This window comes from Cavia porcellus, unplaced genomic scaffold, assembly GCF_034190915.1.
Source record: "Cavia porcellus strain 051 isolate PalLab524CR breed Dunkin Hartley unplaced genomic scaffold, mCavPor4.1 scaffold_29, whole genome shotgun sequence".
Classification (NCBI taxonomy): domain Eukaryota; kingdom Metazoa; phylum Chordata; class Mammalia; order Rodentia; family Caviidae; genus Cavia; species Cavia porcellus.
Window position 1 is genome coordinate 49,443,617 of NW_026947512.1, and position 27,381 is coordinate 49,470,997.

The window sequence follows — 27,381 nt, forward strand, 5'->3', positions numbered from 1 at the left end:
AAAACAACACTGAGATTCCACTTCACCCCAGAAAGAATGGTTATTATCAAGAAATCAACCAATAACAAAAGCTAGAGGGACTGAGAAGGAAAAAGGAACCCTTCTCCATTGTTAGTGGGAGTGTAGACTGGTGCAGCCAGATTCTTCAAAAGGCTAAGCATGGAGGTCCCATTTGATCCAGCTATATCTTCCTAGAAGAATTAAAAGCATCATACCCCAGTAATATATGTGCACCTCTGTTCATAGCAGCACAGTTTGTAACAGCTAGATCTTATCAACTGAGGAATGGATAAAAAAGTTGTACATTTATACAGTGGAGTTCTACTCAGCCAAAAAGGACAAACTGGAGGCTTTTCATAGGTTAATGGATGCAACTTGAGACCATACTTGTAAGTGAGATAAATCAGACATGCATTGTGTAAACATCATATTGTCTCACTAGTGTGAAAAGCTGAAACTGTGTGTATGTGTGTGTGTGAAATATAGTTAAGATAGTTATGCTACTGATTTCTCTGAGTTCATTGAAGAGAAAGGTTTGTGCTGGTGTTCTCTAGACAATTGAATGCATATGTCTTGTGCTCTGGGTGACTGACTTGGGGATGGCACCATTGTTGTCCCCTGATAGTTGTGTTTGGAAATTGTTTTTCTCTGTGAATTAAAGTGGATTTCAAAAAAATAAAATAAGACTTCATGTGAGTCATATGACTAGAGAGAATGAGTTCTGTGTATTCAGAAGGGATGTGTGGTTTTGTGCTTATAGCATATCAGTTTATCTGAGTGAGATGAATGGATAAAGGAGTCCAGAATTTCGGGACTTATCAAAGTCATTTATGGTAGTATCAAGGATCTACTTTTCTGTTTATATTTCATAATTAAGATGAGTTATATAACTTGATATCTAGATCATAAATTCAGTATTTCCATTTTACTTTCAGACATACACAAAAAGTATTTTCTGTGGGAGATATAAAGTGCTGCATGTGTCATGAAGATACTCACTTTCTCTTTTATATATATATCCAGAGGGAATATATGCATTCATGAATATAAGGTTAATTGTAAGAACTGCTTTTAAAGCACATTTCTCTTGTTTGTTTAACTCACTTTTAGTATTCAAAATGCAGTGCTATGACAGGTTTTGCAGATTAGAAAAATGAAGATAATAGAGTGCCTTTACTAATGGATTTTTAGCAGAAATCCTTAGTAAGTACTAATTAAAGGAAGTAGATGAACAAGTGTACAATATGAATGAACCCAGTTAATTATGTAGTCTTCAGACATGATTACTACTACTGCTATGAACAATAAATTAAATAGCATTGTTTCTTTTAGGGTTGCTTTTTGCTATAGTCAGTAAAATTTGATATAATTCCTGGTATATTTTATCTACTATTTCATGCAACTATTAACTGATATTTTGATTCAATACATTAAAATGATCATGAAATCAGCTGTTAGTTTTACATTGATTGAAGAGTTACTTCATCTAGTTTTTAATACCTGGAAATTTTTTCTCTGTTTCCAAAATCACTTCACTTCACCTCAGTAGTTTTTTGTAGAAGGGCTATGAAGTTCAGTTTTTCCAAAAAATATTTAAATTAACACCTCAACTTTATCTTCTATTCAGATCTCAGGAAAAATGAAGATAAATTGAATCATCACCAACGAATTGGGCTAAAGTAAGATAGCAAATTTTCTTTTGATATTTGAGAAGTAAAAATTTAAAAAATTTATAAATTCTTTATATACCATAATTCTTCACACTTAGCAAAATATAACCATTTTTAGTTTAGAAATGCTAAATTCATTGCACACTCTTGTAGAGTATATTCCTGTTTTCAAACATTTTGTTATTGCTTTCTAGTTTGTGTGCTTGTTTTTGAGGATTTCCCTCATACTCTTGACTTTAGCTGGGAGCTTCCTTCTAAGATAAGTAAACTAAGTACATTAGGCAGATGATGGCTGTTTACTTTGTGTTGTATAGTGTAGTGTGTTATGTCTGAGATAAGGTTCAGTATAGCTTCTAAGGGGCTTATATTCTGCCTGAGAAGAACATCAAACATGAAAAACTAAACTTAAAAAGAAACCACAAACACCTAATTCGCAGCATAAGAATAACTAACAAATGTGTGCCTGTGCAAACTAGTAATTATTTTGTATGCTATATATAGATTACTTCTGCTGGTAGTGAGTAAGTGTTGTATGTAACTACGATTGGCGATTCGGTCCCAACAACCTTCTGAACTTTCCTGTTGATGCCTTCCGCAAATATCCTTAAATTTACATTACTGTTCTAAGAGTAGTTAGTACCAGTAACAGCAGGATGGTGTGTTTCTCACTTTGCTTGTATTTCCATAGTAAATGAGATCGCCTGGTCGTCATGAAAACTGGTTTTGAATAGGTACATAATGATTTTTAAACATTTGCTTAGACATTATTTCAACCTGAAATATCTTTGTAGCAGGCTTTTTGAGATACAGTTACATATAATTCAACCATTTAAACTCCAGAGTTTAATGTTTTTGCTGTAGTTGCTCCTCCATCATACAGTCAGTGAGTTCATCCATGTTAGGATAACATTTTAAAATATAATTTTGCTGAATTTTTGTGTTATTTCTTAATTTAAATATGTAAGTTATACGTATTTGTGAGGTGCGATGCGATGTTTTGCTATATGTACACATTTTATAATATGTAAGTCAAGTTAAACCTATCTCCTGAAATATAATTTTTTTGTGTTGAAAATGTTCAAATCTTTTCTTCTAGCTTTTTGATGTAAACTGTATTTTTCTCTAAAATTATGCTACCATGCCATAGTACACTAGCACTTCTGCCGTAGTATTTTTGCATGACTCATAAGCAATAAACTATAACCCTTTCACTTACCAATAAAGAATAGTCTACTTTGAAAACATGTATATCTTAAATATATCTGTTTACTCTTATTATGTGAACCAGGCTCACATAGTTTAGGTGGAGTCTCTGAAATATTAAAAAGAATTAACTTCAAGAATAGACACCTTGTCCCACTTTTACTGTTGTCTTCTCAATGTGTTTTATACTTGATTTGTAAGACTTATGAGAATGATCTTTTGGTAAAAGGATTAGGCAGTTTAATTTTTAAAGAGATTTAAGTTTACAAAAATCTTTTGCCCTTGTAGATATTTTGAGGACTTTGAAAAAAGAATCCCCCGTGAAGAGATGTTACAAATGCAAGTAAGAGTGTGCTACTGAATTGTGTTCTTTGGTTAGTATTGAGAATGTCACCACGGAAAGCCATTTTTGGAATACTGACTTAATTTTTCTTCTATTAGGATATTGTACTAACGGAAGTTAAAAAACTGGATTCTGAATACATTGCTACAGTGTGTGGCAGTTTCAGAAGAGGTAATATACTTCCGAATCTCGGGCTATTCATGCTTTGATGTTACAATTGATAATTGTCTATGAATAACTTGGATTAAAAAGGTGTGTTTGGCTTACTTCAGATTTACTAATACCCCCTTGTACAGTATTAGCAAAGTTTATTTGTTCATAAATGTGACTATCTATAAATAGAGGAAACTCATCCTAATTTTGTTTATAGGATATTTTATGACTAAATTTAATAAAATTGACATAATGATTTTAAGTAGATTAAGATGCTAATGATGATGTCTTTGATTAGGTGTAGTGAAACTGGTTAGCTGTATTTTGTTAAAGTTTTCTACATTTTCTATAGCAGATCTAAATAATAATGTCTCAGAAGGACTGTGAAGGCCTGGGCCCTATGACCCACAGCTGACACACGCAGGACACTACTTGTAGTTTGTGACCTCACGGTGTCGCAGCAGCCCTCCTGCCCCGCCCCTCTCCTGATCTCTGCCCTGATCTCTGTGTACTCATGTATTCTGCCTACCCCTTCCTGTTTCCGGCTGCTGCCTCTGGGCGCTCCCTCTCCCAGTGACGGTGCCCCACCATGTGGTGCTTCCTGCGGGGCATGGCCTTCGTCCCCTTCTTGCTGGTGATCTGGTCGTCGGCCGCAGTCATCATCTCCTACGTGGTGGCTGTGCTGTCTGGGCACGTGAACCCCTTCCTGCCCTACATCAGCGATACGGGAACAGTCCCACCAGAGAGCGGCATTTTTGGATTCATGATAAACTTCTCTGCATTTCTTGGCACGGCCACGATATACATGAGATATAAAATCTTGGAGAAGCAGAATGAAACCAGCTACTTAAGCACGCCTGTCCTCAACCTGGTGTCGTTAGTTCTTGGCCTGGTGGGCTGCATTGGCATGGGCATCGTGGCTAACTTCCAGGAGCTGACCATGCCCGTGGTCCATGACGGCGGCGCCCTGCTTGCCTTTGTGTGCGGTGTGATGTACATCCTCTTGCAGTCCGTCATCTCCTACAAGTCCTGTCCCCAGTGGAACAGCCTGGCCACATGCCACACCCGGATGGCCATCTCTGTGGTGTCCTGTGCAGCTGTCCTCCCCATGATCGCCTGTGCCTCCCTGATCTCTATCACCAAGCTGAAGTGGAATCCGAAAGAAAAGGATTATGTGTATCACCTCGTCAGCGCCATCTGCGAGTGGACCGCGGCCTTTGGTTTCATTTTCTACTTCCTGACTTTTATCCAAGATTTTCAGAGCGTGACCCTAAGGATATCCATAGAAACCAACGGGGACATCTGAAGACGCCAGAGCAGGATCTCACTCCGCACGGGTGCAGGCAGTCCCTAGCCGTGGCACAGGATAGACAGGTGTTGGCGCCCTGCTGATCCAAGGTGTCTGGGGATCATGACATTGTGGCCATGTTTTTATACTTAACTATGCAGACGGTTTTTTTATACTAACAAGTTGATATCCAAAAAAGATAAGGTGATACAGCAAATGGAGAGCTTCTATTTTTGTACAGATTCTGGGGGTTTGGGGGAGTTTTTTTGTTTTGTTTTTTGTCTGTCTGAGTGATCTGTGGAAATACACTAAAGGAGAATTTAAGTTTAGTAGATTTTTTAAAAAGTAAAATCAGGGGATAGTCATTCTAAAATTCCATTTTCAGAGTATCAGTTTTTCCTCTGTAACCTATTTGTTGAGGCACGGCCTCACTGGTCTTGGTTTTACACTGGTTTTACACTGGTCTTGACCTCACTTAGAAGTTCTGACTGGCCTGGACCTGGTGGTGATCTTCCTGCCTTGGTCTTCCAAGTCCTGAAATGACAGGCATATGTCACTATGCCTAGCCATGTACTTTTTTTTTTTAATCCCACGAGTATTTATAAAATTACATTTATAATAATCATAGATCTAAATCTTACTAATCAAACTTTACAAGGCTGTCATGCAATGCACATTAACTAAGCAAATCAGGGTAGTGCTGGGGCTTTGAAGTTCGGCCTCCTTCCCCTGTGACTCCTGACAGCCATAGAGAATGTGGGTCTGGGTGGGAGGATTCAGCAAGGCCGATTAGGAGTCATATGGTATCCTTTTTGTGACTGCATAATTTGGCATAGAGTCTGAGCCCACAGCTGCAGCCAGTATCCAGAATTTACCCATGGTGGCCAGCATAGGGACATACTTCGCAGAGACAGGGAGGAAGGAGGTGGCAGTGGGCACTTCTGAGTCTGAGTGCTATTTGTGGGCTCCTCCTCTTTTTTGAGACAGGGTCACACTTTAGTTAAGGCTGGCCTTGAACTCACTGTGTACTCCAGACTGGCTTCAGATTTGCAGTGGTCTTCCTGCCTCAGCCTCTTGAATGCCAGGATTACAGGTGTATGGCACCATGCCTGGTTGGACTCCTCCTCTGAATGCCCATGACCTGATGTCCTCAACATCCTGGGAAGTAGGAGTCGAGCTGTCTGTGGTCACCACATCTCCTAGATGCCATCTCTGCCCAAATTATTGAAGAAGATGGAAAGCAAGTCATCTTGCAGGAAGAAGCAGCCTGGCTGGTGACAGGAGCACTCCAAGGCCCCCTCTGTCTGTCGACTAGTGCACGAGCTGCTCCCTGAACTCTTAGGGGAGTGAGTCAAGGATGGGGCTGGGCTGCTGCCAGTTACAGCCACCTCACCTAGGGTACCCATGTACCCCACAAGCTTACAGGAATGGCCTATTGCTGGGTCTGCTCTGACAGTGCTCAGACTGTGGATCATCCTTGCATCACTGAGCCATATTATGAAGCAGAAGAGGAGCTCCTGAGCTGCTGTAGGACCCCATGGCAGAAGTCCATGATGATGTGTGTCCATCAGCACTACTTCACATCTCTGCGTGGTGACATAGAGCCATGGGCAGGGTGTATTCTTTCATCTTCACCTGTCACTCAGGATTTAGGACAGTGCCTTCTGGTATACCAGTGCTTAATGAACAGTCATTAAATAATGCGTGTGAGTGAGCAGAGGAAAGATAACTAAGCATGTTTTGGTGTTTTGAGGCAGGATCTCACTGTGTAGTTCAGGTTGTGCTTGAACTCACTATGTAGCCTAGGCTTGCCCAGGGGATCCTCCTCCCTTAGCCTCCCAGGCATTGGGATGATAGGTGAGCACCACTACATCCAGCAACTAGGGGTGTTTGAGGTGCTGTGTCATGGGATCATTCGCCCTCATGTATTATTTTGATGTAAACAAATGGTCTGTGTAATGTCACTGTTTGCATATTACGTTGGTGATTCTATGCCAACCCTCTCTGGATAGTGACTACCGAAATTGTTCCATGATCTGTTCAAAACCAGTTCTTACTAGTTTTTTCAGTCACTTCCCCACTTACAGTGTGAGTCCAAGCAAAGAGAATCACACAGTCCTGACTCTTACTGGCTTAAAATTTAAAAGGCTAAAGAAATTTTAAAATATTACCTTTTTAGGCTATGGACATGTAGCTCATTGTTAAAGTGCTTACCTAGCATGCACAAGGCCCTGGGTTAAATCCCACGTAGGGAAAAAGAATTAAAATTGGGATAGAGAAGTTTCATTTAAACGTTTAGAATACAATAGATAACGTGGACTGCATCTGTGTCTGTTGGTGGGATTTTGCTCGGCAGTTGTTGATACGCTATTTGAAAAACTCTAGGTTGCTGTAAGAATTCAGAGTTGGGGAAAAAAAAAGAAAGCAATCCATAATGTTGCTGTTAAGTAGGATTACATAAAAAGATCTGGTTACATAAAAAGATTGGTGTGAATCAGTTGTTCAGTAATGTCTGCATCAGAAAAACCTGGGAAACTTCTTAAAAATATGTATAACTCTTACCTAGCTATAAACCCACCAAGTTAAGAATCTTGCTAAGTGGGAACTTGGACTCTATATTTTCAAAATGTAAATTTTGATTCACAGCAAGCCAAATGCATATTCTATTTCTTTCTGAAGGTACAATTTCTATTTTGTTATTGTGCATGTTCTTTGGTTACATACTTCAATATAAAACAAGTATACTTTACAAAGTCTCACATTACCTTATTGATTCTGTACACTTCCTTCTGCCATTGTTCTGTTGATAACCACTTTTTCCTGTACTGTTTCAGTGTATCTGCATGAATGTGAGTATGTGTGGATATCAGTGTGCGTCCTTGGTTTACTCCTCCCCATCCTCCCCCCTCACTGGTAACATACGGTGTATGTATGGACTTGCAAATGCATTCTGGAGGTCTTCCTGCTGCTCAGTGTGTAGAGAGCATCTTTATTCTTTGATTTAGCTGTATAACATTTGAATGTGGGAGTGTATCATACTTTAATACTGCCTCATTAATGGGCCCCTAGATTTTCTTTTGCTCTCTTTTTGATAATTCAGTTTATTATGTTTTTTAATAAAACATGTTTTGGTGGTAGGTGGGTAGGTGGTGGATAACGAGACATTTAGCTTTTAAGTAAAAGAAAAAAAGACAATAGAATGTTCTTGGTGGAAATAGCTTCCGTAGATGTCCAGGAACGAGTACACATTTAATCTTGTCTTCCTTATATTTAAATACAGTAGGGTACCACTTATCTATAGTTTTACTTTCGGAGGTTTCAGTTACTCAGAGTCAACCACAGTCTAAACATATTACATGGAAAATTCTAGGAATAAGCAACTCAGGTTTTAAACTGCATTCTATTTTGAGAGTGTGATAAAATCTTTAGTCTGTTGACTTGGAAGTGAATCCTTGCACTGACCAGCACCTCTGCGCCAGTGTACCTGCTTCCTGCTACTCACTTAGCACAGTCTCCAGGACTGGCATCAGGTGTCTGGGAAGTAGCTGTTGACCTGTAACTGTGCTTGTGTTAAAGTCACCCTTACTGTATTTCATAATGTCCCCGAAGCACAACAGTAGCACTGCTTGCAATTTGGATATACAGAGTCCTCATTTACATTACTGAGTGGGTGGCAGGTAGGTTTAAAGTAAAGCAAAACATAAAGGGAGAAAAAATGTTATAGGGTAAGGAACAGCTGTGTATAACTTGTTGGAGTTACATGGTTGTAAGATCAAAACCAAAGCCCAAATTATTTTTAAGGGCTATGTTCTTAATAAATATTGATTAAAAATTATTACAATGGTATTGTAATTATTAAGTGAATTCAGTCATATGAGTTAAAATAAGCTTTTGATTAACTTTTGTCTTTTTTTGATACTGGGAGTCGAACTGAGGACCTTGTGCTTGTTAGGCAGGTGCTATGCTGCTGAGCTATATACCCAGCCCCCTGGTTAATACCTAAAAAATTAAGATTTTTTTTAGGTATCATTTTTTTTTTTTTGGTCTTTTTCATTTTTATCGGTACCAGGGATTGAACTCACGACTGCCTGCTTGCAAGGCAGGTGCTTATGCCGCTGAGCTAAATCCCCAGCCCTTTAGGTATCATTTTAAATAGATATATTTTCATTTTCTTTTTAATTTTCAACAGAAAAGAAATAGCTATAAAACAGTTTCAAAACAGGCTACTAAGAGAGTAAGAATAATCAACATATTTTGTATTGCTATCTTCACAATGGTTGCTCAGAGTACAAGATACAGACATGAAATATTGTCCAGAAAATTACTAGCACAAAACCTTCTCAGTGAACCAAAAGAAACCAGCTATATAATTATCTTAACCATGTTGCATTTATATATTTTTTTCCTTTTCCCTTCCTGCCTTTCATCTTTCTCCCATGACAGTTTTTATTTTCTTTTGAAGAGTTTCTTCCCTATTGAGAATATCTATTGTACATTTGGATCTTGTTTACAACTTCAGATTTTCTTTTTTTTTTTTTTTCAACTTCAGATTTTCACACTGGTGAGACAATATGACATTTACACATGTGAGTCTGGGTTATTTCACTTATGAGTATGGTCTCAAATTGCATCCATTTACTTAAAAAAGTCCTAAGTTTATCTTTTTCATGGCTGAATAGTATTTATGTATGTTGGACCATCCCTGCATCCTGATGAGAATCCAACTTGGTCACTGTGTATAAACTTCTTGATGATTTGCTGCATTCTGTTTCCCAGTGTCTTATTGAGGACTTTTGCGTCTATGTTCATTAGGGAGATTGGCCTTTAGTTTCTTCTTTGGTTTGGTTCTTCTCTGGTTTTGGAATTCGGGTAATGCTTGCTTCTAGGAATGATTTTGGAAGTATTGCTTCCCTTTCAGTTTCCCTAAAGAGTTTCAGCATTAGTGACATTAGTTCTTCTCTAAATTTCTTGTAGAATTCAGCTATGAATCCCATCAGAGCCTGGGCTTTACTTTGTTGGTAAATTTCAATTTCACTTGCTGATACTGGGTTATTTAGAATTTTCATATCTTCTTGATTAAGTTTTGGCAGTTGGATTGTTTCTAGGAATCTGTTCCTTTCTTCTGTGTTTTCTATCTTGTTAGTATATAGGTTCTCATAGTATGTATTGATCTTCTGAATTTCTGTAGGATCTGTTGTGATTTCCCCCTTTTCATGCCTAATTGCTTGAATTTGTGTTTTTTCTTTCCTCATTTTGATGAGGGTGACTAATGCTTTATCAATTTTTCATTCAAAGAACCAACTTTTCAATTCTTTGATTCTTTGTATTTTTTGTCTCAATTGCATTTTTGTTCTTTATAATTTTCTCCTTTATATAAGCTTTGAATTTGATTTGTTCTTTTTGAGGTTCAACATTACATTGTTTATTTGAGTTCATTCTGTTTTCCTGATGAGAGGATTTATTACTATAAATTTCCTCCTTAGGACTGCTTTCATTGTGTCCCCTAAGTTTCGGCATGTAGTATTGACATTGTCATTTAATTGTATATACTGTATAATTTTGCATTTCATTTTCTTTGTGATCCTTTAGTTGTTCAGAAGTGTGTTGATTTCCATGTATTCATGCAGTTTTTGTGGTTTCTTTTATTGATTTCCAGTTTCATTGTGTTATTATCAGGTAGTATGCAAGTAGTTATTTCAATTCTTGTACATTTACTTAAATATGTTTTGTGTTGTAGTATTTGGTCTATTTAGAGAATGTCCCACATGCAGATGAGAAGAATATGTATTCTGATGCCTTTGGGTGGGACACTCTTTAAACATCTGCCAAGTCCATTTGTTCACAGGTTTGGTTTAATTCTGATATTTCTTTGTTTTTTTGTTTGTTTGTTTTGGTCTGGTTGATCTATCTATTTATGAGAATGGAATATTAAGGTCCCTCACTACAATAATGTTAGGGCTTTTTTGGTTATCCATATCTGTTAATGTTTGTGTTATGTAGTTGGGTACACCAGTGTTTGGTGCATATCTATTTATGACTGTTTTCTGTGAGTTTTCCCTTAATGAGTGTGTAGTGACCTTCCTTGTCACTTTGATCTGTTTTGGCTTAAATTTTACACTTCTGAGGATAGAATAGCTACCTGCTTTTATCTGGGTTCCTGTTGCATGGAAGATTGTGTTCCTTCCTTTGACTATTAGTCTGTGAATTTGTTTTGGGGTTAAATGTGTTTCTTAAGTGCAGTGTATTGATGGATCTTGTTTCTTGATCCATTCTGCCAGTCTGTTTCTTTTGTTTGCTGAGTTGATGGTTATAATGTATATTAGCTTATCTTTTTCATGTTATTTTCCTGCTGTTGGTTCCCTGTTTTTCTCCTCTTTTTAATTGCTTGCCCTTCTTGGTGGTTTCTATTGGTGTTCATGAGTGTGTGGTCTTCATTATCTCTTTCTAATATATACTTTAGAGTATTCTGTAATGCTGGTTTGGTGGTCTTGAATTCCTTCAATTCTTTGTCATGGAATTACCTTATTTCTCTGTTGAATCTGAAAGATAGTTTTACAGGTTGCATCATTCTGGATTGAAGATTGATTGCTTTTAGGGCTTGAAATACCTCAGTCCAGGCTCTCCTTGATTTGAGGGTTTGTGTTGAGAAATGTGCTGTAATTCTGAGGGGCTTTTCTTTACAGGTGATCTGTTTCTTTTCTCTACCTGTTTTTAATATTTTGTTATTGCATTGAATTTCTGGAATCTTGATTATTATATGCCTTGGTATAGTTTTCTTCTGGTCATGGCTATTTGGGCTTCTGTATGCTTCATTTATTTGTAGGTCAAATTCTTTGTTCATATTTGGGAAGTTTTCTTCCATTATCTCTGTGAAGAGGTTTTTAATGGCATTAATGCTGTCTCCAGCTTTCTCACTGACTCCAGTCAATCTTTTTTGTTTTACTTCTTTGCTTTATCTTGTAACTGTTGGTTTGATTTTTCATGATCCTTTGCTGTTTTTAAGATATTTGTCTTTTCCTGGTTACTAGTCACATTCCTGTCTTCTAGGTCTGATACTTTATCCTTGCCTTCATGCAATCTGTTTATTTTCTCTCTCAGTGAGTTTTTTGTGTACAGGAATGCTATTGATTTTTGAGCATCGACTTCGTATCCAGCTACACTGCTGAATTTATTACTCTAGTAGTCTTTTAATGGAGTATTTTGGGTCTTCTGTTGCATATACTTTCAGTGGAACTTTTAATCTCCTGGATTTCTGTTTGGGTCTGTCTCATTGACTCCATTTCTTGTTTATGTTGGGCATTCATGGTTTTCTTTGTTTTCCTAATCTTCTCTATTTTTTTTATCTGTGTCTGCTTTAATTTCTTTCATTTTGATTGTCATTGCTTTAGGTATTATTTTACTATAGCCTCTTCCATTTGTCTTTTCACTTCTGCTGTTTTCATTTGAGAGAGTTCTAGTGGTTGGCTTCTGATTTCCTCTGTCCCTTTTGAGCTCTGAACCTGTCCTGAGGAGGTTGGGCATTTGGGGTTGTATTTTGTTTCTTCTTGTTGTCATTTTCTATTTTTTTTTTTTTTTATCGGTACCAGGGATCGAACTCATGACTGCCTGCTTGCAAGGCAGGTGCTTATGCTGCTGAGCTAAATCGCTAGCCCCTATCATTTTCTATTTTTTAAATTCTATTTTGTTTTCTATCTTGATGCCCGTAGAGTTAGATAGCTTTATCCCTGGTATCAAGGCTTTCCTAAGCATTGTCTCTTCCTCAAGGATGTCTTATACATATAGGTGTTCTTGTTCTTTTGTCTATTACTAGATCCTACCTTCCCACTATATTAAGAATGTAGAGCTGCTATCTTTTTGGCTGAGAATGTATTCCTTTGGCACTGGACTTTGGTGATGGATATGGCTTCTTGCAATCTCAGTGCTGGCATACAGGGGAGAAAAAACTGATCATAATAGGTATGGCATCCTGGTTAAAGTAGTACAGTTAGCAGTAACAATAAGCTCAACCAGAGTCTGGCTACTGAAACTGTGATAACTATCAGCCTGACAACTTTACTCATAGGAACAAGTTCTATAGTTATGTAATATAATCCAACTTACACCAGGAATTTGTATGCAATGTTTGTCCACTTAGTTGAGTGATTTTTACCCTGTTGAGAGTGTTGGGAGAGTGGTTAAGAAGGATAGGGAGTAGGGTGGACAGGTGGATGGGGTTAAATACAGTAGGAAAAAATTTGGTGGACAAAGGATGATCATCCAAGTTTTGGGTAATTGTAGGATATGAGAAGCAGGGATTAGAAGAGAAAACACAGGAGTATTGAAGTGAACCAGAAAAGGAAGAGACAGTGTTTACCCACATGAAAGGCTCATTAAATCAAGTGAGATAGTTGATGAAACAGAGTCAGGACAAGTGGAATAATACAAAGGGAAAGTTTAGAGACCTAAATCATGAACAAGAACAAGAAGATAGAAAAAAGAAGGAAAAGAAAAGGGGAAAAACACCAGGAAACAAATAATCACACACAGAGGGGAAAAAACATTGAAAAAATGGCAAGACAGAGAAAAAGAGAACACAAACAAAAAAAACAACATCAACCAAACTACAATAAAAATAAACAGTAAAACAAACACACTTGCCCAGCAGACTACCAAGAGGAAAACCCATTAGAGAAAAATAAAAATAGTGAGATTTCTTTAATGTCTACAGTTCCACAGCAGGTTCAAGTGTGATGCTAGAATGTGCGCACTAGCCAAGATTGCAGGTGAATTTGTGCAGGGATTTGGTCTGATCTTTGTCTCTGGATTTGGAGAAAGAAATTAGTTTTCTGTGACTGGAGTTCTCCCCAGCTGTTTAAAATACAAAGAAAAGGGCCTGGGGATTTAGCTCAGTCTCGCGTATAAGGGTCGATCCCTGGTACCAAAAAAAAAAAAAAAGAAACGAAAAGAAAAGAACTACCAGCCCGCTTCTATTCCACGGGTCTTTGTTGGTTCACCCAGCTTACATCTGCTGGTTCATATTGTTACTGTTGCTTAGGACTTTTCTGTGCTTCCAGTCCCATCTGTCCGTCAGGTGCACTCTAGCCTGGGTCCTTTTGTATCACTGACTTTTTGAGTGCTGGTCTCTGGTCCCTGAGTCCCATCATGGTGGGAACAGGAGCCAGTGTCCAACCCCTTCCTGCCTGTTGCCATAGCTCTAGGTCATTGGTGGAAAGGGAGCTGGTCTTAGACCCCTTTCTTGCCAGTCACCACAGTACATGTGTTTTAAAGCTGTTTCTAAATATTACTTTTATTATTGAGTGATTAGGTACATTTCTAACACAGTAATAAATTATATGTAATTTATGTCTAATGCTAATTACTGTTATTGTCCAATTTCTGCTGTCTCTATTAGTATGGCTTCATAATTGCAGAGAAAATTGAAATTTTTTAAGTAATTGTGAATATGAAGCCCAGCAAAGTAGAAAGTTTGGCTATAAGAAGTAAGACTCTTCTGTGCATTCTTTATTTAGTTCAGTGTTGGCCTGAATTCACAGAGTGCTCCATGCATATTTTTTGGTGTCCTAGGTGCAGAATCCAGTGGTGACATGGATGTTCTTCTGACCCATGCAAACTTCACTTCCGAATCAAACAAGCAGGTACCTCAGAGTTTGTGACTTGTGTGATTAGTTTCAATGCAGCAGCAAATACCATTTTCTAAATGATAGTTGGACGTTTTCACAGTAAAGTTTATTTTAATCATTCTGAAAATGCAATGCGGTGTTCTAAGTTCTGGAAAGGATACACATGATTCTTCTGGGGGGAACTGAGAGGACAGTCTAACATTTGAAAGACATGAAATTTAATTAAATATTCTCATGATTTTGTATAGTCTATCAATATCCATTTCAGAAATATTAAGTGTAGTATTAGATTTTTACTAAGGGAATATTTTTCTGTTAAATACATATTGAGAAACTTTATTTTTTCCCCCAAGAAACTTTATTTTTATCAGAAAACTCATGAAGGCAAAAACATAATTGATTTTGGAATATATAAACCATTAACAAACAGTGAAGCAGCTAACTCTTTAATTTAATGAATCATATATACACAAATTATGTTTATTTTAGGACATCATGAGGTTGGTGAAAACTGGTTTCTAAAAATATATTTCATATGACAAGATGAAGGGAAAAATACTTACGAAGAACATTAACAAGAACAAAGAGTTCTAAGGGTACAGTCAGGGCAGAGATGTGATGTGTGAAGTCACCAGTTCAATACCTAGCATGAAAAAGAAACCAACAGCCAAAAAATTAAAACAGAGATTTCTGTGTAGAAAATCTGAAAACTAGTGTTAGAAATAGTTTTAGGGCTGGAACTCTGGTAGAGCATAAGGCCCTAGGTTCAATCCCCAACATCCCCCCAAAAAGAGGGTTTTTGTTCTTTGTGTTTTTTTTATCATGGCAAGATTTTTTTATCACAGCTCTTGTTCTTATTCCCTGATTATGATTCTACAGCCAAAGCTGTTACATCGTGTTGTGGAACAATTACAAAAGGTCCATTTTATTACAGATACTCTTTCAAAGGGTGAAACCAAGTTTATGGTGAGTATTCATTTGAGTTAACCTGTCTAAAAAAACTGCTAGAGACTGTGAATAACCATCAAGAGTTTGTGACTTCATTGTGCTTTGTGTCAGTGTCAATGAATAGGACATCTCTGAGGCCTTAAGGGAAAATAATTAGGATACCAGAATGTCAAAGCTATTTTCACAATAGTTTAGTAAAAAATTTTGTTTTAAACTCCTGTTTGTAAGTATACTTTCACAATAAATAACTATAATTCACATTTTAAAAAAAATTTGGGAATCCATGCTGGTCCTGGGAAGAGAAACAAGAAGCTATATGAAATTCTGGAGAGCTGGTGCAAGCCATGTGGAGCCTGGAAAGAAAAACAAGCTATTTTTCCCTTCCTATAAGTTGGCAGAAGCAATGCTGGGCCTGGGAGGAAAAATAAGAAGCTAATTCTCCTTTCCTATGAGCCAACAGCACGTGGGCTAGCAGACAAGAATACCACTTTCCCTGACTGCCCCCCCCCCCCCGCCGCCCTGTGTAAACAACCTGCTAATTTGGAGGACAGGCTGAATTGATAGCAATTTAGATACAAAAATAATTTAATACTTGTATTGTTTGATTGACTTTGTAGGCCTAAGGCCTGTAATCTGAGCATGTATTAAGAGGATAACAATATGCAATATAGTAAATATGGAGGATTTCCTTTTGTCTTGTTTTTGAAGTTCTAATACTACTGTTTTGTTGTTTTATTGTTTTGTTTTATTCAGTGTTCTACTATGATTGGTTTTATTCTGATCTGTTTTGATTTTTTTGTATTGGGAATTGAACTCAGGACCTTGCTCTTACCAGGCAGGTGCTGTGCCACTGAGCTATATCCTGGCCCCTTGTTTGATTTTATTATGTCTGATGGTATGGGCAGCAGTTTTGAAGATAACAAGAGGCATTATGGTAGACATTGTTGATTTCCTATTATCCTGTTTTGAAGTCCTATATCACTTTCAGTGTTTTGTTTGTTTTGATTGGCTTTATTCTGTTTCATTGTTTGGTTTTATTCTCTTTTTTAAAAAATCCACAATGACTCCGATATACAGCAAGTTTTTCCTGAAAATATAGCAAATCACTCTTGCATTGTCTAACCCAGAGTTCTTCAGTGAGATTAGAAGTGACTAAAGAGTATTAATCCACACCCAAAAGAGGAGATATTGGGGTGTATAAACTAACACCCAGAAGAACTATGATAATAGGATGATAAGAGGGAGGTGGTGGGGTGCTGGCCCAGGCTTCCTGGGAAGCATCATGATGCTCTTAGAATCCAGTGGATTTCCTACTGCGTTGAGATTTAAAAACTTAAGACAAGTGAATAAAACCAGGTAAATGGCCCTGTGTAATAACCAACAGGAAAGCCAGTAGAAACTTAGGATCAAGACTCTTCTTAGACTTATCTTTGTTCTTAACTTGATGCTTCACTTGGATCTCTGCTCTCTGCCCCACCTTTCTTGAGTCACATGACTGATAGGAAAGGAACCATGCTCTGGGGTGTGGACTTGCGAAGGATTTGAAGAGTTTCAGAATGTGCAGATTTGACAGGAGTGCTAGCTAAAAGTTAGAAAAGGTGTCTGAGTCCTTCAGAAAGCAGTATTGTAGTGGTAGGCCTGGGAAGAGGAGGAAGTGAGTCTCAGGGGTGATGAAAGGCTTCTGCAGATGGGTGATGGTTATGGTTGCACAGTGGTGAGGGTGCACAACTGCTATGGGACTGTGCACTTAGAAGAAGCTAAGGTGAGTAAACAAGGTTGAGGTGGTCAGTGTTATGCATGTTCACACACACACACACACACCCGTGCATACAGTCTTAAGTTGAACACTGTGATTTTAATGGGCTGTGAAAGTGTTTCCCCTAAGTTCATCATACTTCAGCAGCATTTTTGGAAAAACTTTCTTCAGGCAAGATTTTAAAAAAAGTTCTTATCCGTCTTTGTGAAATGAAATTTATGCTTTGTTCTTTTGACTCTCAGGTTTTGAGGTTTTATTCTGTGCCCAATAGTATATACACCTGATTAAAAATAGGGTTTGCAAATGCCCAAGAACCTCCTTTTTAAAATTTAATTTGATTTTAATTCTATAGGTAGAACTTACATTTGGCGATTGGGGAAGGGACTAATGGTTAACAATGAACATAAATAGGTAAACTTAGTATGTCTGCTGAAGGTGGTAGTCAGTGCCATGAAAAAAGGAAGAGCAGGATTGCGGGAGATGGAAGTGGAGGAGGGTGCACAGGGGAAGCCTCCTAAGAGAATGGGATTCAGAGAAAGCATTGATACAAGGCAGTGAGCCAGGAAGTACCTATCAAGAGGATGACAGCCCTTAGAGCCTCTGTGCAGGGGACAGAGGTGTACAAAGAAGTTAAGGTCTCTAGCTTTCTGAAAGGAGATTGACTGCAAAGTAAATGCAGGTTATAGAGAAGGAAAAAAATTAGCATTCCATCTACACTTAATTCTAAAACCTTTGTTCCTTTAACCACTGACTAGTTTTAAAGTTATATATATGTAAGTCATTTTCAAAACATAGATTCCCTTCTGCTCATTGCAGCTGAACCTTAGGACAGGGTTATTCCAGGTAGTCTTATAAAAATCATGCCTTTTACATAGAGCTGTTTTTTCCTCTTGATTAAAACATAGGAAGAAAAAAAAAAACCATTTCTTCTGCTTTAATTGTCTGTTACATTTATATAAGGTGGCTACCATTCATGGTTTAGTATATTTGACTTTGGATGACTTTTCCGTGGAATAGCTATGGAAACAATTCAAGGGACAGAAGAAGATACCTTAACGACTCTAAGGAAATGACAGGCTTTATTCCAGATACTCAGCATGAAGCTACAGAACTGAAAGGGCAAACAAAACTAATCCATTCAATCTAAGACTTTACAGTAATACAGAGAAATCTTTTAACATTAGCAGTTCAGAAAAAGTTCAGGAAATAAAATTTCCTGAGGAAAAAATAGTCCTAAATGAAATCCTGATACTGACGTGACAGATGGCAAGACCATGGCTTGTGAGTATCCAAGCGCCCCTATCCACAAGTAATTCCACATGGAACCCTTTGTGACTCACTTGCAAATAGAAGTGATTCCTAAGAAGACGAGTTTCATATTTTGAAGATCAACATGTTTTGGTAGTTTTTCAGCCATGGAAACAACTAAATAAAATACTCATTTTAAAATTATTTCAATTAGGCTAGCCTAGGTCACATAGTAGGCTCAAGACAGGACTATGCAGAGACCTGTCTCAAAACAAAAAATGAATAATAATTATTTTTAAATTATTTTAATTTTTCTATTTTCTTAAGTGGAAGACTGTGGCTTTTATTGATGTGTGTATTAATTTGATACCCCTTAGGATCCAAAGCCTGCTGTTTGTGTATTTTTCCTCCAATGATTTTAGGTACTTTTAACTTGAAGTTTGGTGATTTCTGGAAGCTCTTTTCCCACATGCATGGGTTTCTGCCCAGCCCAGAAATTTTGCCTATTTTTCTGGAAAGGGAAAAAAATGACAAGATGGACTGGTAATATTTGTTTGAAAATTGTGGAAGTATAATGAAAATGTACCTATAGGAAAGGAAGAAAATTATCCTCTAATTTTCTTATCTTTTAATTTTTATCTATCAGATAGATTTTTGAAGTATCTCTTCAAACTCTTCTACTTTTGCTATCACATTTAAGCTTTTCCTACACACGTGTTTTCTGTAGTATCCTGCCCCTGATTAATGGGTCATATTATCTTCTATTTTGTGGGAATATTTGTACTAAGTTGTTTGTTTTCTTCTTTCTTCCAGACCATTGTTTCAAGTTTTTCTTGTTTCATCTCTGCTTCATGTTCAATGCTTCCCTTGATTAATTTGTTTAGGGTCACATAAAGACCAAATTCTTATAACTAGAATCCCTGTCTGCTGTTACATGTAGTTCTCTAATTATCATAAAGTGTAATGGGAAACCTGTGGTAAGTAGAAAAGATACTCATTTGAAATGCTTAGAATTCTAAAACTGTTACTGTAAAAGACAAAAGTAGACTCATGTTCAAGATTTGATTAAAACTAAGCTTGATGCTTAAAAACTTTAAACATTCTTTAAAATATCCATTTTAGGGTGTTTGCCAACTTCCCATTAAAAATGATGAAAAGGAATATCCACACAGAAGAATTGATATCAGGTATTCTCAGACTATTACTTTTCCATCCTCAGATCTTTCGTCCACTCGCTCTGTATGTATTGAAGTTAACATAAGTGCATAGAGCTCTGTTTTATTCTGAAGAGTCATATGTTCCTACCAAAAAAAATATTTAGCCTGAAATATGTAAAGAAAGACAATATATAGACTCTTTCTCTAGACTTTCATCTCACAATGATGCCTTCCACACCTCAAGGGTAGTTTCAAGTGTAAGGACAGTTAGTGTATAAATCACACTGCTTTTCATTTCTGCATACTTCTTATAGAGCCAGGTTTTTCAAAACCAAAGACAATGCAAGTTTAGGTGCTAGTCAACCTAATAATAATGTGTTCTTCAGGCTATTAGGTCAGAGACTTATTTTAGGTATTGTATTTTGTTCTTTTCAGACATTAGGGATCCTATACTTGCTAAATTTGAAATGTGTAGTAAAATAGTTGCCTATCTTTTTTGTAGGTTAATTCCCAAAGATCAGTATTACTGTGGTGTTCTCTACTTCACTGGGAGTGATATTTTCAATAAGAATATGAGAGCTCATGCCCTAGAACAGGGCTTCACAATCAACGAATATACCATCCGCCCCTTGGGAGTCACTGGTGAGTGTGTTTACCTTAGAAATAATCCCTGACATAATGGTGAGAAAAATATTTCAGAGATATTTTGGGTTAGCAAATTTATTTTCTCTAAAAAGCTTTTTAATGACTATGTCAGTTAGTTGTCATCTCTATATTTTTTTCTCCTTCCTGCAAAAAGAGGCACATCCAGGCCCTTACTTGGTGGCTATTAAGGCAAGAGTTATTTCTAGCCTACTAAAATGAATTAAGCTCATTTCTACATACGGTTATCATTAAAAAATCTTATTGGTCAGCCAGCCATGATGATGATGCATGCTCGTCATTTCAGCACTCTGGAGGCCAAGGCAGAAGGATCACAAGTTTGAGCCTAGTGGGGCAACTTAGCCACTTAGCAAGGACCTGTCTCAAAATTTTAAAAAGGACTGGGAACTCGGTGGGATAGCCCTGGATACCACAAAAAGAAGAAGAAGAAGAAGAAAAGATCTTATTGGTGTAAAGGGCTTATCTGTTTCAATATATCTGTAAGATTTCTGAAGAACTCAAATTACCATTGCTTTTAGTTTCACTTAAGACCAAGTATCTGGGGTAAGAGCATGGCTCCATGATAGGAATCCATCCCTAACACCAAAATGAAACAAAACTGGGCAACTGTGATCCCAAGCCTTAAAGTTTAAAGAATATGGCTTGCTGAAAATTGATGCCTTATGGATCTTTTTGACCTTTTACAATGTACTATATGGTTTATTATTCTTTGCTAGGAGAATGAATGTTTTGTATTTTGTACTGAAAGCACAGAGCTTTGGTTTGCAGTACACCAGAGTGGTGCTTTTTATATTCAGCACACATCCACTGTCCACTTGGGTCCCTGGTAGAGGCAGAGTCTGTTCTGTGGGCTTCAGTGGGACTGAATGTAAAGCTTCCAAGCCATGTTAGTGGTTCTGGTCCAGAACCATTGAGAGTGTTTTATGTAATACATGACATGGCAAGGACCAGGAAAGAGGAAAATGAATAAAGGTGACTTCCAGGGCCCTTATTGGGATATGCAGGCTGCTGATGTGCCCTGGAGATGTGATGTAGCTCAAACACATAGGGGGCTGGAGGGAAGCAGTGAAGCAGGGTTTAGAGGCACGCTCACTGTTTCTGTAGTACTGAGGGCAGAGACCAGGCCTGAATGAGGCAGGAGCTCTGCCACTGAGCCATAGCCCTCACCAGCTCACTATTTTCTGTTCCTTCTGAAAGCAGGCCCTACCAACTCTCAATTCTCCGTGGGAACCTCTGCATCTGAATCTCACAACTGGCTCTTAAAATTAGCCTCTTTCTTTCTGTGCAGGAGTTGCTGGAGAACCCTTGCCTGTGGACAGCGAGAAAGACATCTTTGATTACATCCAGTGGAAATACCGAGAACCTAAGGATCGAAGTGAATGAGTCTGTTCTCCCTCCTGGGCACAGCCCAATAGAAGTCTTAATTTATTTCTTAACCTTTGCTATGGAGGGGGGTTTGGTGTTTTAACTGATTATTTCTCCTTCATGCTTAGCTTGCCTTAGTTAATAAACCCTCTTGCACTATTACTGGATGATTTTATTTTCTTAACAAATATGTGTTTAGTTTAAATTTTATGTTCATGATCATACTTTACTGTAGGTACAGGAATGAGGAACAAAAGATGAGATGATAGCAAATTTTAATGGAAATTTTTATTTTTTAATTTTCTGCCATATGCTATAATCTGTATTACTCTATTGCATTCCCTCCTGCTGATTACAAATTAATCATTTGAGGTATACCCAGAGGCTAGCTACTAGAAGATGGCTTTAGAAAGATTTTTTTAGAAACTAGCAAGCTTCAGAGATTTAATTTTTTTCTTTGACTTATATTCTATTTTGTAATATATATGTATAACTTAAATAGGTCAGGTGTTTGATTATTTATTAGAATCTGTGGCACTTGGTTGGAATCCATTAGAAAGAGTTTACCTGAGCAAAACCACTTCTAATATGCACAAAATATGGCCTCTTAAACTTTAAACAAACCAAAATTTTATTTCTAAGTTTTTTTCCAGGTAACTTTTATGTACAAATGATCAAAATATGTAAGTTAAAACATTCCTGGAAGGACTGGGGATTTAGCTTAGTAATGTAAGTGCTTGCTTGGCAAGCATGAGGTTGTGAGTTCAATCCCCTGTACTAAAACAAACCAACAAACAAACATGTTCCTGGAAATTGCTTGGTTTTAAACATAAAAAGTATATAGATATAAAATACAAGCAGTTATAAAGACTTCCAGGGGCTGGGGATTTAGCTCAGCAGCATAAGCGCCTGCCTTGCAAGCAGGCAGTCATGAGTTCGATCCCTGGTACCGATAAAAACGAAAAAGACAAAAAAAAAAAAAAAAAAAAAAAAAAGACTTCCAGGAAGATGGCAGAGTGTAAGGAGCAGAGAAACAGCCTCTCTGAGAGTCACCATCCAGGCACTGGAATATAACAACGAGAGGATGACAGGAAGGAAGGAAGTGGGTGCCCTGGGCCAGGAAAGATCTGCAGTGGGAACTGAAGCCCCCAGGAAGCGTGAAGAGAGAGACTTCAGTGAAAAAGGTGGTGGAGCAATCCAGCCTGCAGACACATGGCGATTGCTTGTGACACCAGAGGCCTCCAAGGCAAACAGCAGTACAGTTGGACAACTGCACTAGCTGGGGCTGAGTGCTGGGGGCACAGTTGTCTCACAGGACAGTGATTGGCTGGGAGCTGTTTTGGAGAGGGGCCAGCTGAGCTCAGAACTCAGAACAGCTGCTAGATCCATCCTGAATTTCAGAGGAAATAAAGGTGCAGGCTTGATGAGCTTACCCACTACCCCACCCTAAAGCTAATTGCTGGCTTGCTGGATTAAATCAGTACCACCAGTGACAGCAGACAAACCTGGAAGTCAATTTTTTTCCCTTTCTCCTCTTGTTTTTTGCCTTCATAGTTTGATCTTGTTTTTAATGTGAGTATGGACATGGTTTCTAGCTTCTTTGTGGTTCTCTTTCATCCTCTTATTTCTTCCTTTTCTTCTCTCCTGTGTTCTGCACCAGTTTCCCAAAGTTTGCATGATTCCCATGTCTTCCATCCTTGCTTCTAATCTTTATTTTCTTCTACTTAACTACTTTTTTCCCTAAAACCTTTCAAATTTTCTCTCATCAGAGTAAAACTGATGTATCAAGGACTTATTTACTGCATATAATTTTCTAGTATTATATGCAGTAAATAAGTCCTTGATGTGTCAATCCAGCAGTTGCTAGATAATGCAAAGAAGAATAACATAAGATGATGGGAGTCAGTGAAAAAACAGAAAATGGCACAAATGATATTAAAAAAAAAAGAAAAACCTGTTCACAAACCCCATGGTAGAAATCTTCCCTGGCAGGAAAAAGAATTTGACATACAGATAAGTGAGGTATACAGAACTCCATTTAGCCATGATTGAAAAAATAAATTCTATAGCCAGGCATATCATAGTCAAGATTCTACAAATTCAACACAAGAATAGAATACTAAAAGCTTTAAAAAAAAAAAAAAGAAACAGGGGCTGGGGATTTAGCTCAGCAGCATAAGCACCTGTCTTGCAAGCAGGTGGTCGTGAGTTCGATCCCCAGTACCGATAAAAATGACAAAGACAAAAAAAAAAAAAAAAAAGAAAGAAAGAAAGAAAAGAAAAAGAAACAAACCACCTGTAAAGGAAAGCCCATCAGAATCACAGCTGACTTCTTAACACAAAACCATCAGGGAGAGCTCTGAGTGAAGAATTTCAAGCCCTAAAGGAAAACAACCTCCAACTCAGATTAATATACACTAGGGACATGTTCCTTTTTCCCTCAGCAACCTATCTCAGATTAACCATAAATTAAGTTCCTTTTCTGTTGACCCCCAAACTTATGTTAGAGAATTTAAATTTATAACTAATTGTTATGATTTACACTTCAAGGATGTTTATGTGATTCTAAACATCACCCTCGGCTCACAAGAGCAAGCTCAATTATGGCAAGCAGCTTGAGAGAAAGTAAGTCATAGATACTGAACAAATACTATTAAAAATGACCATGGATCTATTATTTCAAGAGATTTTTGTTACTTGACCTATAAAAACATTCTTATTTATATTTACAAATGTAAAAACTATAGAAGAGTTATTAAAATTCAAATTGGCCAAATATATTTGAGTGCACAATGATTATGTAAAGTATTTGTCTGTTAAACTGTGTTTCTATGTCTAATCTGTACATCATCTATATATATGTATGTCTTTGTCATATCCACAAACAGATATTCTTTTTTATTTGCACTCAACAATCTTTTCTCTTTCTTTTTTCTTTTGCATTTTCAGATCATTTAATCAAGGTTTTTTTGGATTACTTACTTAAAAAGCATGCTTCTACCTGGGTTGCCAGCTGGTCAAAATGATGCTAAAATTGGTTAAACAAAATCCCTCAGGATTGGGATTGTTAGACAGGACTGCAGTTGATGAATAAGGAAGCAGCTGCCTGGTAATATTTTTAACCAGTTTTAATTCATTAATCAGAGGCCCCAGTAATCTCCATAGTCTTATGGAAGACACCCTAACTAAAAATACATTAAGGTTTTTGATTTAAAGATGCTAATATGAAAGTTTCATATAGCTAAGACAGTTCAATATAGCTGATCTTTTGATATATTAAATATATTCATGCTTCAAGTATACAAATCATCTCAACTATATGATGAACATCATCTTTCAATTCCAGACATTGCCTTTTTCTTGTGCTTCAGCCAGGAGATTCAAGTCAAACCAAACAAGGTCACCAGTAAGATGATAATTTTTTAACAAAAATTTGTATAATATATATGTTATATATGTACCACTATACTTAGAGATACTTAAACACTGAGCAGACCAAATGTCACAAATTTCTTCAATAACATCCTATTAAATACCAAATTAAGTAAAAGCCTCTTATGTATTAGGTAGAGATGACTGACCATAAAGGGAATAGCTTATGTCAAAAATGCAAATTCGAATATGTTACAAAATGTCATCGTGATTGTCAGGTAGATTTTACACACATGGCCCACCACAAAACTCTTGAATATCTCTTTACCTTTGTACTTTTTCAGGATGGATAAAAGTCTTTCTTACAACCAGGGAAACTACTCACATCGTTACTAAAGTCCTGTTACAAGAAATCATTCTCAGGTTTGGTCTACCTCAGAGTATCCTGTCAGATAATGGTCCAGCCTTTATTTCTCAAATCATTCAACAGGTATCCTCAAGCTTACACATCACCTGATGCCTACACATTTCGTACCATCCACAATCCTCATAAAAACACACCTCACAAAACTTATTTTAGAATTACACTAATCTTGGCCCTACCTCCTTCACCTAGCCTTAGCCAAACTCAGAGCACTTTCCCCCTCCTCCTACCTTTCTAAGCCCTTTTAAACTCAAGTATGGCCAACCATTCCTAGTCCACTATCTTCCTACCTTTCTCCCAAAGTCTCCCTCCTCTTGCTGACTACATCCCAATTCACTCCTTCCTCTGACACATTACAACAGCATGCCAGTCTCTGTCGTCCCCAACCCTCTGATGAGAACAAACCAGATCCTCCCATATTCCCCGGAGACCTAAACTATCTTAAATCTTCTAAATCCACAGGACTGCAACTAAAGTGGAGGGGTACCCTCCTGGTCTTCCTCGCAACTCCTATGGCAGTCAAGGTTGCTGGACTGCCACTCTGGTTCCATGTCACTCAGGCTGAGTGGTGACCTCCTAATGCTAGCTACCTGGACTCCAAACATCCTGAGTGATCATCACATCTCCTATCCCACCTGTCTCCACCTCACCAAGGGCCCACAGCCACAACTTTCAGACTAACTCATGTTTTGTTGCCCTATCTGTTTCCTGATCCTATACATTCTATTAGTTAAACAGGAGACCCTTCTGAGTCTGGGCTCTCATCTCACAGCGACAGTCACAGCTTCCCCACCCCTTGTCTGTAATTTCCCGAACATGATTCAACTGTCAAGCCTTACATTTCTCATGCTTCCCATTCTCTCCAGCTCAACCCCTCGCCAAGGACATCCTACCTATACTTTTACCCTTTCAGGTGGGGGAATAATTGCCTCCCATAATTCACCCCATCGCAACTCCACTGTCAATGTTCAGATTCCCTTACTGTCACCTTAGACCTTATGCCAAACTTGGGATAAGGGAAAACCTAACCAAAATGGAGTAATTTGCCAGTCTGTCAGTTAAGCTAGAAATATTGTTCCTCACCATGGTCCTGGTAGAATAACACATTCAGATCATGGGCACCTTCCCTTCTACCTGTCCTGGGTCCTTTAATTATGATAGTGGCCTGCCTCCTCATTGTGCCTTGCCTTTTTTTTTTTTTTAATTTTATTTAAGGAGAAAAAAAAGCAGAGAAAGGGTACAAGTTATACAGATTTACAGAAAAAAATAAACAGGAAATCACTAGTTAATGGATTACATATTGTCATCCTCGAAATAATTGTTCAAGTCACAAAATTAAAGCTTGTAAAGTGGACATTCCAACAGTGAGACTGCAAACAGTTCCGTTCAATGATCCAATAAAACTCAGTGATATCATTTTCTATCTTATACACTTAAATATACATGCAGGTATATCATTTAGAGCACTTTCTTTTCCTCTCTTTTGTACAATGACAATTACACATTTTGGGTTTTGTTGCTCCCACAGTTCTTATTACTTTTTTGGAAGGGAGTAGAACCAAATGTGACATAACAGAACAGAGTCAATCAAATCAAAAGGGTGGACATAATAGATATTGTAAAAGCATAATACAAGGTGATCAATAATGGGTACCATAATGCCTCCCGCTATCTCTAATAGATTTGCCTATATCATCAGTCACAATAAAATTGAACAAAACAGTAAAGAACAAAACTGACAAAACCAAAACATTGGAGACATTATAGGTCTTCAAAAGTAGATAAAAATCAACGAGAATGGGCGTCATAATGAATCTCACTATCTTCACAGCTGTTGCCTAAACTTTCGAACCTGGTACTATCAAGCAAAACAGAATAGGGGGACATCAGTCAAAAACAAGATGGTGAGAGTAATACAGGACTTTAAATCAAGATAATAGAAAGTCAAAGTGGGTTACTATAATATATCCTGCTATTTTTTATTTATTTTTCCTTTAATTAAAAGGATAAAAATAAAAAAGTAAATAATGAAGTGGAGATTGAGATAAAAGAGGGCATAACAGCAAAACAGCGCAGATCAAAACATAACTATTTAAGCAGAATAGTGTTTCACCACAAGATAATCCTGACATAAAAGTAGTTACCATATTGTCACTTTCCTTGAAATCTTT

The 27,381-nt window shown here is 37.5% G+C and overlaps 2 protein-coding genes across 3 annotated transcripts in view; both read left to right on the forward strand.

The window, feature by feature from the left end:
- Positions 1–21,576, forward strand: part of Polb (DNA polymerase beta) — a 37,270-nt gene extending 15,694 nt beyond the window's left edge. Inside the window, exons 7-14 of one of the 2 annotated variants that reach the window (XM_003464569.5) lie at positions 1,628–1,679; positions 3,162–3,216; positions 3,315–3,387; positions 14,222–14,292; positions 15,157–15,243; positions 19,352–19,416; positions 19,889–20,028; positions 21,338–21,576. In XM_003464569.5, coding sequence (XP_003464617.2) covers positions 1,628–1,679; positions 3,162–3,216; positions 3,315–3,387; positions 14,222–14,292; positions 15,157–15,243; positions 19,352–19,416; positions 19,889–20,028; positions 21,338–21,432 — 638 coding nt within the window. In that variant the 3' untranslated portion in view covers positions 21,433–21,576. The remainder of the gene's footprint in view (positions 1–1,627; positions 1,680–3,161; positions 3,217–3,314; positions 3,388–14,221; positions 14,293–15,156; positions 15,244–19,351; positions 19,417–19,888; positions 20,029–21,337) is intronic. The other variant, XM_063239920.1, reaches the window with a different exon arrangement.
- On the forward strand, positions 3,394–13,845 carry LOC100732732 (DNA damage-regulated autophagy modulator protein 1). Its single transcript, XM_063239921.1, has one exon. The coding sequence runs from the start codon at positions 3,959–3,961 to the stop codon at positions 4,673–4,675; it is 717 nt and encodes a 238-aa protein (XP_063095991.1). The 5' UTR covers positions 3,394–3,958; the 3' UTR covers positions 4,676–13,845.
- Positions 21,577–27,381: the final 5,805 nt, after the last annotated feature.

Excerpts from the sequence above, each read along its gene's own strand:
- LOC100732732 (XM_063239921.1), top strand. The coding sequence starts at position 3,959 with ATGTGGTGCTTCCTGCGGGGCATGGCCTTCGTCCCCTTCTTGCTGGTG.